At 38.7% G+C, this 13,359-nt stretch overlaps 1 protein-coding gene across 1 annotated transcript in view; it reads left to right on the top strand.

The window, feature by feature from the left end:
- LOC138963706 (probable hexose phosphate transport protein) overlaps positions 1 to 13,359 on the top strand; it is an 86,964-nt gene that overhangs the window by 68,821 nt on the left and 4,784 nt on the right. Inside the window, exon 8 of the mRNA XM_070335553.1 lies at positions 1,524 to 1,596. Coding sequence (XP_070191654.1) covers positions 1,524 to 1,596 — 73 coding nt within the window. The remainder of the gene's footprint in view (positions 1 to 1,523; positions 1,597 to 13,359) is intronic.

The raw sequence follows: 13,359 nt of genomic DNA, 5'->3' as shown, positions 1-13,359 counted from the left end.
TTCGTTTTTACCTTTACTTTTCAGATGGTGGTGATTGTAGTGTTGATGTTTTACCTTTACTTTTCAGATGGTGGTAGGGATTCTAGTGTTGATGTTTTACCTTTACTTTTCAGATGGTGGTGGTGATTGTAGTGTTGATGTTTTACCTTTACTTTTCAGATTATGGTGGTGATTCTAGTGTTGATGTTTTACCTTTACTTTTCAGATGGTGGTGGTGATTGTAGTGTTGATGTTTTACCTTTACTTTTCAGATTATGGTGGTGATTCTAGTGTTGATGTTTTACCTTTACTTTTCAGATGGTGGTGGTGATTGTAGTGTTGATGTTTTACCTTTACTTTTCAGATGGTGGTGGTGATTGTAGTGTTGATGTTTTACCTTTACTTTTTAGATGGTGGTGGTGATTGTAGTGTTGATGTTTTACCTTTACTTTTCAGATGGTGGTAGGGATTCTAGTGTTGATGTTTTACCTTTACTTTTCAGATGGTGGTGGTGATTGTAGTGTTGATGTTTTACCTTTACTTTTCAGATTATGGTGGTGATTCTAGTGTTGATGTTTTACCTTTACTTTTTTGAGATGGTGGTAGGGATTCTAGTGTTGATGTTTTACCTTTACTTTTCAGATGGTGGTGGAGATTGTAGTGTTGATGGTTTACCTTTACTTTTCAGATGGTGGTGGTGATTGTAGTGTTGATGTTTTACCTTTACTTTTCAGATGGTGGTGATTGTAGTGTTGATGTTTTACCTTTACTTTTCAGATGGTGGTGATTGTAGTGTTGATGTTTTACCTTTACTTTTCAGATGGTGGTGATTCTAGTGTTGATGTTTTACCTTTACTTTTCAGATGGTGGTGATTGTAGTGTTGATGTTTTACCTTTACTTTTCAGATGGTGGTGATTCTAGTGTTGATGTTTTACCTTTACTTTTCAGATGGTGGTGATTCTAGTGTTGATGTTTTACCTTTACTTTTCAGATGGTGGTGGTGATTGTAGTGTTGATGTTTTACCTTTACTTTTCAGATGGTGGTAGGGATTGTAGTGTTGATGTTTTACCTTTACTTTTCAGATGGTGGTAGGGATTGTAGTGTTGATGTTTTACCTTTACTTTTCAGATGGTGGTGGTGATTGTAGTGTTGATGTTTTACCTTTACTTTTCAGATGGTGGTGGTGATTGTAGTGTTGATGTTTTACCTTTACTTTTCAGATGGTGGTGGTGATTGTAGTGTTGATGTTTTACCTTTACTTTTCAGATGGTGGTAGGGATTCTAGTGTTGATGTTTTACCTTTACTTTTCAGATGGTGGTTGGGATTCTAGTGTTGATGTTTTACCTTTACTTTTCAGATGGTGGTGGTGATTGTAGTGTTGATGTTTTACCTTTACTTTTCAGATGGTGGTAGGGATTCTAGTGTTGATGTTTTACCTTTACTTTTCAGATGGTGGTTGGGATTCTAGTGTTGATGTTTTACCTTTACTTTTCAGATGGTGGTTGGGATTCTAGTGTTGATGTTTTACCTTTACTTTTCAGATGGTGGTAGGGATTCTAGTGTTGATGTTCTACCGGTCAGCAGACGAGGTCGGGGTGGATCCCAATAGCAAAGGTAAGGATAACTGGAAGCTTTTGGTACTAATGAAGACAAGGATAACTGGAAGCTTTTGGTACTAATGAAGACAAGGATAACAGGAAGCTTTTGGTACTAATGAAGACAAGGATAACAGGGAGCTTTGTACTAATGAAGACAAGGATAACAGGGAGCTTTTGGTACTAATGAAGACGAGGATAACTGGGAGCTACTAATGAAGACAAGGATAACAGGGAGCTTTTGGTACTAATGAAGACAAGGATAACTGGAAGCTTTTGGTACTAATGAAGACAAGGATAACAGGGAGCTTTTGGTACTAATGAAGACAAGGATAACTGGAAGCTTTTGGTACTAATGAAGACAAGGATAACAGGGAGCTTTTGGTACTAATGAAGACAAGGATAACTGGGAGCTTTTGCTACTAATGAAGACAACGATAACAGGGAGCTTTTGGTACTAATGAAGACAAGGATAACAGGGAGCTTTGTACTAATGAAGACAAGGATAACTGGGAGCTTTTGGTACTAATGAAGACAAGGATAACAGGAAGCTTTTGGTACTAATGAAGACAAGGATAACTGGGAGCTTTTGCTACTAATGAAGACAAGGATAACTCAGGGAGCTTTTGCTACTAATGAAGACAAGGATAACAGGGAGCTTTTGGTACTAATGAAGACAAGGATAACAGGGAGCTTTGTACTAATGAAGACAAGGATAACAGGGAGCTTTTGGTACTAATGAAGACAAGGATAACAGGGAGCTTTTGGTACTAATGAAGACAAGGATAACAGGGAGCTTTGTACTAATGAAGACAAGGATAACAGGGAGCTTTTGGTACTAATGAAGACAAGGATAACAGGGAGCTTTTGATACTAATGAAGACAAGGATAACTGGGAGCTTTTGCTACTAATGAAGACAAGGATAACGGGGAGCTTTTGCTACTAATGAAGACAAGGATAACTGGAAGCTTTTGCTACTAATGAAGACAAGGATAACTGGGAGCTTTTGCTACTAATGAAGACAAGGATAACAGGGAGCTTTTGCTACTAATGAAGACAAGGATAACTGGGAGCTTTTGCTACTAATGAAGACAAGGATAACTGGGAGCTTTTGCTACTAATGAAGACAAGGATAACAGGGAGCTTTGTACTAATGAAGACAAGGATAACATGGAGCTTTGTACTAATGAAGACAAGGATAACTGGAAGCTTTTGCTACTAATGAAGACAAGGATAACAGGGAGCTTTTGGTACTAATGAAGACAAGGATAACTGGGAGCTTTTGCTACTAATGAAGACAAGGATAACTGGAAGCTTTTGCTACTAATGAAGACAAGGATAACTGGAAGCTTTTGGTACTAATGAAGACAAGGATAACAGGAAGCTTTTGCTACTAATGAAGACAAGGATAACTGGGAGCTTTTGGTACTAATGAAGACAAGGATAACTGGAAGCTTTTGGTACTAATGAAGACAAGGATAACAGGAAGCTTTTGGTACTAATGAAGACAAGGATAACTGGGAGCTTTTGCTACTAATGAAGACAAGGATAACTGGGAGCTTTGTACTAATGAAGACAAGGATAACAGGGAGCTTTTGCTACTAATGAAGACAAGGATAACAGGGAGCTTTTGGTACTAATGAAGACAAGGATAACTGAGGGAGCTTTTGGTACTAATGAAGACAAGGATAACAGGAAGCTTTTGCTACTAATGAAGACAAGGATAACTGGGAGCTTTTGCTACTAATGAAGACAAGGATAACTGGGAGCTTTTGCTACTAATGAAGACAAGGATAACAGGGAGCTTTGTACTAATGAAGACAAGGATAACAGGGAGCTTTGTACTAATGAAGACAAGGATAACTGGAAGCTTTTGGTACTAATGAAGACAAGGATAACTGGGAGCTTTTGCTACTAATGAAGACAAGGATAACTGGAAGCTTTTGCTACTAATGAAGACAAGGATAACTCAGGGAGCTTTTGGTACTAAAGAAGACAACGATAACAGGGAGCTACTAATGAAGACAAGGATAACTGGAAGCTTTTGCTACTAATGAAGACAAGGATAACTCAGGGAGCTTTTGGTACTAATGAAGACAAGGATAACTCAGGGAGCTTTTGCTACTAATGAAGACAAGGATAACTCAGGGAGCTTTTGGTACTAATGAAGACAAGGATAACTGGAAGCTTTTGCTACTAATGAAGACAAGGATAACTCAGGGAGCTTTTGCTACTAATGAAGACAAGGATAACTGGAAGCTTTTGCTACTAATGAAGACAAGGATAACTCAGGGAGCTTTTGGTACTAATGAAGACAAGGATAACTCAGGGAGCTTTTGCTACTAATGAAGACAAGGATAACAGGGAGCTTTTGGTACTAATGAAGACAAGGATAACAGGGAGCTTTTGCTACTAATGAAGACAAGGATAACAGGAAGCTTTTGCTACTAATGAAGACAAGGATAACGGGGAGCTTTTGGTACTAATGAAGACAAGGATAACTGGAAGCTTTTGCTACTAATGAAGACAAGGATAACGGGGAGCTTTTGGTACTAATGAAGACAAGGATAACAGGAAGCTTTTGCTACTAATGAAGACAAGGATAACGGGGAGCTTTTGGTACTAATGAAGACAAGGATAACGGGGAGCTTTTGGTACTAATGAAGACAAGGATAACATGGAGCTTTTGGTACTAATGAAGACAAGGATAACTGGAAGCTTTTGGTACTAATGAAGACAAGGATAACTGGGAGCTTTTGGTACTAATGAAGACAAGGATAACAGGAAGCTTTTGCTACTAATGAAGACAAGGATAACGGGGAGCTTTTGGTACTAATGAAGACAAGGATAACGGGGAGCTTTTGGTACTAATGAAGACAAGGATAACATGGAGCTTTTGGTACTAATGAAGACAAGGATAACATGAAGCTTTTGGTACTAATGAAGACAAGGATAACATGGAGCTTTTGCTACTAATGAAGACAAGGATAACAGGGAGCTTTTGGTACTAATGAAGACAAGGATAACAGGGAGCTTTTGCTACTAATGAAGACAAGGATAACAGGGAGCTTTTGCTACTAATGAAGACAAGGATAACAGGGAGCTTTTGGTACTAATGAAGACAAGGATAACATGGAGCTTTTGCTACTAATGAAGACAAGGATAACATGGAGCTTTTGGTACTAATGAAGACAAGGATAACTGGAAGCTTTTGGTACTAATGAAGACAAGGATAACTGGGAGCTTTTGGTACTAATGAAGACAAGGATAACAGGGAGCTTTTGGTACTAATGAAGACAAGGATAACTGGGAGCTTTTGCTACTAATGAAGACAAGGATAACAGGGAGCTTTTGGTACTAATGAAGACAAGGATAACAGGGAGCTTTTGGTACTAATGAAGACAAGGATAACAGGGAGCTTTTGCTACTAATGAAGACAAGGATAACAGGGAGCTTTGTACTAATGAAGACAAGGATAACAGGGAGCTTTTGCTACTAATGAAGACAAGGATAACAGGGAGCTTTTGCTACTAATGAAGACAAGGATAACAGGGAGCTTTTGCTACTAATGAAGACAAGGATAACTGGAAGCTTTTGGTACTAATGAAGACAAGGATAACAGGGAGCTTTTGGTACTAATGAAGACAAGGATAACAGGGAGCTTTTGGTACTAATGAAGACAAGGATAACAGGGAGCTTTGTACTAATGAAGACAAGGATAACAGGGAGCTTTTGCTACTAATGAAGACAAGGATAACAGGGAGCTTTTGCTACTAATGAAGACAAGGATAACAGGGAGCTTTTGCTACTAATGAAGACAAGGATAACTGGAAGCTTTTGGTACTAATGAAGACAAGGATAACAGGGAGCTTTTGGTACTAATGAAGACAAGGATAACTGGGAGCTTTTGGTACTAATGAAGACAAGGATAACAGGGAGCTTTTGGTACTAATGAAGACAAGGATAACAGGGAGCTTTGTACTAATGAAGACAAGGATAACAGGGAGCTTTTGGTACTAATGAAGACAAGGATAACTGGAAGCTTTTGGTACTAATGAAGACAAGGATAACAGGGAGCTTTTGGTACTAATGAAGACAAGGATAACAGGGAGCTTTGTACTAATGAAGACAAGGATAACAGGGAGCTTTTGGTACTAATGAAGACAAGGATAACAGGGAGCTTTGTACTAATGAAGACAAGGATAACAGGGAGCTTTTGGTACTAATGAAGACAAGGATAACAGGGAGCTTTTGGTACTAATGAAGACAAGGATAACAGGAAGCTTTTGGTACTAATGAAGACAAGGATAACTGGAAGCTTTTGGTACTAATGAAGACAAGGATAACAGGGAGCTTTTGCTACTAATGAAGACAAGGATAACAGGAAGCTTTTGGTACTAATGAAGACAAGGATAACTGGAAGCTTTTGGTACTAATGAAGACAAGGATAACAGGGAGCTTTGTACTAATGAAGACAAGGATAACAGGAAGCTTTTGGTACTAATGAAGACAAGGATAACTCAGGGAGCTTTTGGTACTAATGAAGACAAGGATAACTCAGGGAGCTTTGTACTAATGAAGACAAGGATAACTGGGAGCTTTGTACTAACGAAGACAAGGATAACAGGGAGCTTTTGGTACTAATGAAGACAAGGATAACTGGGAGCTTTTGGTACTAATGAAGACAAGGATAACAGGGAGCTTTTGCTACTAATGAAGACAAGGATAACTGGAAGCTTTTGCTACTAATGAAGACAAGGATAACTGGGAGCTTTTGGTACTAATGAAGACAAGGATAACAGGGAGCTTTGTACTAATGAAGACAAGGATAACAGGGAGCTTTTGGTACTAATGAAGACAAGGATAACTGGGAGCTTTTGATACTAATGAAGACAAGGATAACAGGGAGCTTTTGGTACTAATGAAGACAAGGATAACATGAAGCTTTTGGTACTAATGAAGACAAGGATAACTGGGAGCTTTTGATACTAATGAAGACAAGGATAACAGGAAGCTTTTGGTACTAATGAAGACAAGGATAACTGGGAGCTACTAATGAAGACAAGGAACTCCACATGAATCGATATCTGTTGACAAAAAGGCCTACTGAGGTTTAAGGAACTCCACATGACTTGAAATGTTTAGAAAAAAAATGGCCAACTGAGGTTTAAATTTAGAACTGCACATGAATTAAAATCTGTAGAAAAAAAAGAACTCTACATGAGTTGAAATTAGTAAGATCATGAAAATGTGAAAGGGACCTTAATACTTTAATACATACAAACTCCCATTATGCAAAATGTATCTTGTATGGAAAAGTTGTGAGGCTTGAATGGGACAATTGATGTTCAAACTCAGAGGTTGTGTAGTTTCACAAGCTGGTAGTGTTGTTTGTTCCCACATCATTTTACTCATGTTATGCAGAAAGACTTTTCCCTGATTGTAAAGTGTAGCAATGTGTATCTTTTGGTACTAAGGCTATCAGGATCAGGATAGCCAGGGCTGCCTATACTTTTTGTGACTCTCCTAAAGTTTCAAATTCCTTATACTTATTTTGAACCCCCCCCCCCGAAGGGTTAGGGGGAAGAATTTACCCGATGCTCCCCAGCATGTCGTAAGAGGCGACTAAGTCGGATTCTGTTTCTCCTTTTACCCTTGTTAAGTGTTTCTTGTATAGAATATAGTCAAATTGTGTAAAGATTTTAGTCAAGCAGTATGTAAGAAATGTTAAGTCCTTTGTACTGGAAACTTGCATTCTCCCAGTAAGGTAATATATTGTACTACGTTGCAAGCCCCTGGAGCAAATTTTTGATTAGTGCTTTTGTGAACAAGAAACAATTGACAAGTGGCTCTATCCCATCTCCCCCCTTTCCCCGTCGTGATATAACCTTGAATGGTTGAAAACGACGTTAAACACCAAATAAAGAAAGAAAGATGTAAGAAATGTTAAGTCCTTTGTACTGGAAACTTGCATTCTCCCAGTAAGGTAATACATTGTACTACGTTGCAAGCCCCTGGAGCAATTTTTTGATTGGTGCTTTTGTGAACAAGAAACAATTGACAAGTGGCTCAATCCCATCTCCCCCCTTTCCTCGTCGCGATATAACCTTCGTGGTTGAAAACGACGTTAAACACCAAATAAAGAAAGAATAATTTTGACGTATACTTAATTTACAATTCTTGAATAGTTCCCTATTAATCAGAATGATACCATACGTATGGAAAAACTTATAGCAAAACTCATACTGCCATACACAACTTATAAAAGGGATCTTATTGGGACTTTATTAATTGTTGATGAAATCTCCATAAGTTCACATTTCACACAGGAACAGAAAGCAAGTTCTCTGGTCAATTCTGACAATGTTATCTACACAGAAACAGATAGTCAGTTACCGTATTTGACGGGTTACAATTAAGCCGCGACTTTTTTTCAAAAAAAATCGCATTGCGGCTTATAAAAAGATGCGGCTAAAACGTTACCTAAACTTGAATAGCATTCACCTAATGGAAGTCGCCGCGGATTTTCATTTCGCTCGATCAGTGATTACCGGTACTTTATTAGCTCTCTACTCAAGACTCGGCGTTTTTCTCTTTCTTTCGCGAATCTTCGTTTGTCAACAAGTCGTGACAAGATAGCGTACAGAGAAACACGAGATGTATCAGGATCTCGCGCGCGCGAGATTTCGTTTTTTTGTGTCTCGCGATAGTTGGAGGAGCGAGAGCCGCCATGTTGTGTTTTCGTCTGCTCGAAATGTGCGCAAAAGTCGTAAATCATCCCAAAAAAGCTTATTCTGGGCGGGACTACATGTGTGTGTTGGTTACAAATTGTGTGTGTGTGATATTTTTCTTTAAACTTTTTCACTTTTCTTCTTTGTTTCACTTGTTTATTCTCGGAGGCGATTTCGCCAAATACCGTACTTTCGTTTGCCTGGTTGTTTTGATTGATTGACACGATATGATTATATTTTTTTCGACGGCGGCTAATATAGTGACGCGGCCTATACGTGGCTCGTCCCAATTTTTTTGTTAAAAGTCGGGGGTGCGGCTTATAAAACGGTGCGTCCGTCAAATACGGTAGGTGTTATTGTGATGTTATGTTTTATGTGTACAGAGACAGATAGTCAGTTAGGTGTTATCCCCGAGTACGAAGTACTAGGGTCCAGCAGACTTTAATTGTGTGTCTGTGTGTGTATCTGTCTGTCTGTCTGTGTGGACTTAACAGCTTATTGCTGGGAAACTACTGGGCGCAGTTCGTTCAAAAGTTGATACACTAACTTGATAATAGGTCCGATTGATCGTATTAAAACTTCATAATGTTACCTGGGACCTAAATGCCCCCAAAAACATAAAAGTTCTTGACGGTTGGACGAATTCAATCGGAGCGACAGCCAGCCATTGAGCTGATAGAACAGCGGAACACGTCACCCAGTGACGAGAAAAGCGTGATTTCCAAGCCAGCCAGCGGGTGGGGATTATTTTGGTCTCGGTGAGACTGAAAGAGAGAGAGTCGTCTGCTGCAGGATCTGTCGTTTGCGCGCGGTGTGTGTGTGTGTGTGTGTTCATTTTGTGCACATGTGTTAGTGTTACTGGGTTTTTTTGTGTGTGTGTGTGTGTGTGTGTGTGTGTGTGTGTGTGTGTGTGTGTGTGTGTGTGTATGTGTGTATGTGTGTGTGTGCACTTCGCGTGCTGGGCGACCTAATTTTAGCACCCTAGGCATTTGAGTTCACTGGGAAAATTGTCAGAGTTAGTGGCTTGGTGGCCAAAGTGATCAGGGTTCAATTCCCGGCATGGGCGGTCTATTTTTTTTTTTTTTTTTTTAATTCTTGTTTACTATTGTTTATTATGAACGTTTTAATGTTTAATTTTACTCTAATAGTTTTTGACTCACATGCGAAGCAAAAGTGAGTCTATGTACTCACCCGAGTCGTCCGTCCGTCCGGAAAACTTTAACGTTGGATATTTCTTGGACACTATTCAGTCTATCAGTACCAAATTTGGCAAGATGGTGTATGATGACAAGGCCCAAAAAAACATACATAGCATCTTGACCTTGCTTCAAGGTCAAGGTCGCAGGGGCCATAAATGTTGCCTAAAAAACAGCTATTTTTCCCATTTTTCCCATTTTCTCTGAAGTTTTTGAGATTGAATACCTCACCTATATATGATACTAGAGGAATACCCGGCTTCGCCGGGGTGAATCGCGAGACAGAGACAGACAGCGTGGCGGTTCATCACAATCACCTCTGCAGGCGAAGTCCTGTCAAACGGGATTGAGAATTTTAGAGCTTATTTCTTAGCCCTATATTATCTGCTGTGGCTTCTCAAATGCCAGAACATACAGACAGACAAAAGCCGCTAGACCCCATCACAAACAGAACTCTATAATACATAGGTTTTTGCCTACACACACACACAAACACACACACACACAGAGAAGCCGTATATATATATGCATATCTGTATCTATAAATATATAGAGATAGGTGAGAGTGTATTTTTCGCGTGGCTATAAATTGATTCGACCTTTTCACTTTGACAGTAAGAACAACTTACGGGTGCAAGGGAAGCGTTCTGGACAGCGCAGTGACATTCTAAAAATAGTCACTCTCAGAAACGGGAATTTGGGGTGAACGGCGCGACAGAGACAGACAGCGTGGCGGTTCACCACAATCACCTTTGAAAGGCGAAGTCCTGTCAAACGGGATTGAGAATTTTAGAGCTTATTTCTTAGCCCTATTATGATCTGCTGTGGCTTCTCACATGCTAGAACATACAGACAGACAAAAGCCGCTAGACCACGTCACAAACAGAACTCTACAATACACAGGTTTTTGCCCACACACACACACAAACACACACACACACAGAGAAGCCGTATATATATATGACTAAGTGCCAAAAGGTGCTCACAGAACAGAAGACGACTTTGTTTTACAATAAAAATGTTTCTAAAAACGTGTGTCTGCTGAAAATTGGTGTGTGTGTGGATGAATGTGCGAAGAGATAGTGGACATAATTTCGTGTGTCTGACTTGAACGGTTTTGAAGTTATCTTTGTTTAAAGTCAAAAATAACGCCAAAACCGGCCATCTGAAAAAGGACATCGTGATACCTCGTGTTTTGAATATGCCACAGAAAAATAACAAGAAGCACAAATGAATTGCATTTAGTTTGATTGAATGCCTGAAACATCGCTTTACAGACGAGACCAAACGTCAAATCTAAATCTCGAGAGAATTTTTTTTTTTCGATAACCGAATTTTAAGGTGTCGCACGCAAGATGATTCGTCATCACGGCATACATTTTTCAATCGCAGATATTTACTAAATTTCTTTTTCAAAAACTCTGGAATTGATGTCGACACGTCAAGCGATAACGGTGTATCAAACTGCTGTCTTTCAAGTAATCCAGCAAAGACTGCAGAACTTTTGAACAGCATTTTTGAAAACGATTTGAAAATTTCGTCATATCTTGCGTGCGACAAAATGTTCGGTAATTAACGGTTATTTTCTTTTAAAAACAAAATTTACATGTACAAATATCTACTTCATTTACGGAACCACGTGACACATTCTGTGTTCAAAATTTGTGAAGAAATCACGAACCACGATTGCGCTATCAAGTGTTGAAATTATGTCGTCAACATCTTTTCAGATCTTGCGTGCGACACCTTCTTGCGTTCAACATAAAATGTCACTACCTTATCGAGTTTAATGGGTAAAACTAACTATTTGTTGTCTTAGTTTAATCTTCTTAATTAAAAGCGTAATAAAACCGAACTTCTAAGATGAATTTTAATTGAGATTAGCGAAAGAGCGGGCACGCAAGTCGACCTTAAAGTAAAAGAATGATAACACGAGCGTTTGTCGTGTTGTCTTGCGTGCAACACATTGTCCAAAAAGGAAAATGTATATTTTTCTCAGACGTTTTTTAAGTTGAAACCTTGAAACTTCACACACATTTGGGGTTTAATCGCCCCCATGCATGGTAAAAGTCTTGTTGACCCTTGTCAGATTTCAAGGTCACGGCTGGGTCACATGTGGTTCAGAAAACGGATGAAACATATTTTTTCAGAGATTTTTGAAGCTAGAACCTTCAAACTTCAAACAACGCTTTTGCTTAATGATTGTTCAACATGGAGAATTCAAGGTTGATCCTTGAGAAATGTGAAGGTCATAGCAGGGTCTCGTGTGGGTAAAAATGAGATTGTTCGGACACTGCATGTAGCATGGAACGACAAAACATAAGTCATGTCATATTTCAGATATCAGTACATTTACAAATGGACAACACCAGCAAACATGAACCAAGTCTGGTCGACCTTAGTCAAATGTCAAGGTCAAAGTGGCGTTATGGTTTGGGTAACAAAAAAAGGAAATTGTATTGAACTTCAATTTATATAAAACCAAAGTCTGGTTGATCTGTTTTAAGATTTAAGGTCAAATCTGTTATTTAAGGTCAAATCAAATAGAAATTTGTTGATGCTTAAATCTTTGAAACTTCCAACAGGTTTGAGGTTTGACAACTTCTGGACTTTGAAATCTGGTATGGTTGATCCTGGTAATATTAATTGGTCAAAACATCAAGATCAACAATTATAAAATAAACACTTTCACCAATGTCAAGTGAGCAATAGCAGCAAACGTGAGTCTTATAAAGATTATCACTTTTTGTGTGACCTCAACTTGACCCCTCTGAATGCTCTCAATCATGGAAATTGACCACACTTTGATTATAACCAAACAACATCAAAACTTTGGAATGTGTGAAGTTTCAAAGGTGTTGCTTAAAAGGCGTTCGTGAAAATGACAATTGTATGTGTCTGACTTCAATGCGACCCCGCTGCGACATTGACGTTTAATTTTATCAACCAGACTTTCATCATGTGTGAATGACTTCAAACACTATAAAACTAGTTGAAGAAATTGACAATTTTTCAAAGTTTAAGCCAGATGGCACTGCTGTGACCTTGAAATTTGACAAACATTAACCAGGCGGTCACCTTTTTTAGAAAATATCCTTAAAGGATCTTTAACCTTACTGTGACCTTGGAATTTGATGAGGTTTAATTTAACTTGCGTAGTGTGCCAAGTTTCAAGGCCCTAGCTTCAAAAACATATGAGAAAACCTCATTGAAAAATGTATATGTTTGACCTCAACGCGACCCTGCTGTGACCTTGACTTTTTCAACCAGACTTTAATCGTGTGTGAACATTATACACTAGAACTGTGTGTATTTTCAAAGCTCGTGCTATAAACGCGCTGAATAAATTGAAAATATTCCACATTTGGTCCAGATGTGACCCCGCTGTGACCTTGAACTTTGACAAAGATTAACCAGCAGGTCACTTTTAATGAGGTTTTATAAAAATGCTGAAAGTATGTGAAGTATGTAAAGTCTAACTGATCTAGTATTAAAACATGTAAGACGTGACAACGACAATTCTCCAGTTTGCAAAGGAAATTTAACCTCGCTGTGACCTTGAAATTCAATGTTGTTTAATGTGATGTGCACCATACCTGGAGGTCATTATACTTTGGTTGTGTGCCAAGTTTCAAAGCCCTAGCTTTAAAAACGTGCGAGATAACCTTAATGCTATGACTCAGTGCCGTTTTGAATGATATAACGAACAAAATTATCGTTATTTGTAAAATCATTTGGGTAAATTTATCTTTTCTTTTCGTAATTGGGTTCCAGCATCTGTTGTCTTAACAAAAATCACAATATCACTCGTGTTTGTCAACTTTTATTTTTTAGCCCCTTTGTCCGCTTTTTCG

Source organism: Littorina saxatilis, linkage group LG4, assembly GCF_037325665.1.
Source record: "Littorina saxatilis isolate snail1 linkage group LG4, US_GU_Lsax_2.0, whole genome shotgun sequence".
Lineage (NCBI taxonomy): Eukaryota > Metazoa > Mollusca > Gastropoda > Littorinimorpha > Littorinidae > Littorina > Littorina saxatilis.
Note: the sequence above shows the minus strand (reverse complement) of the source record. Positions and strands in the feature narration are given on the sequence as shown.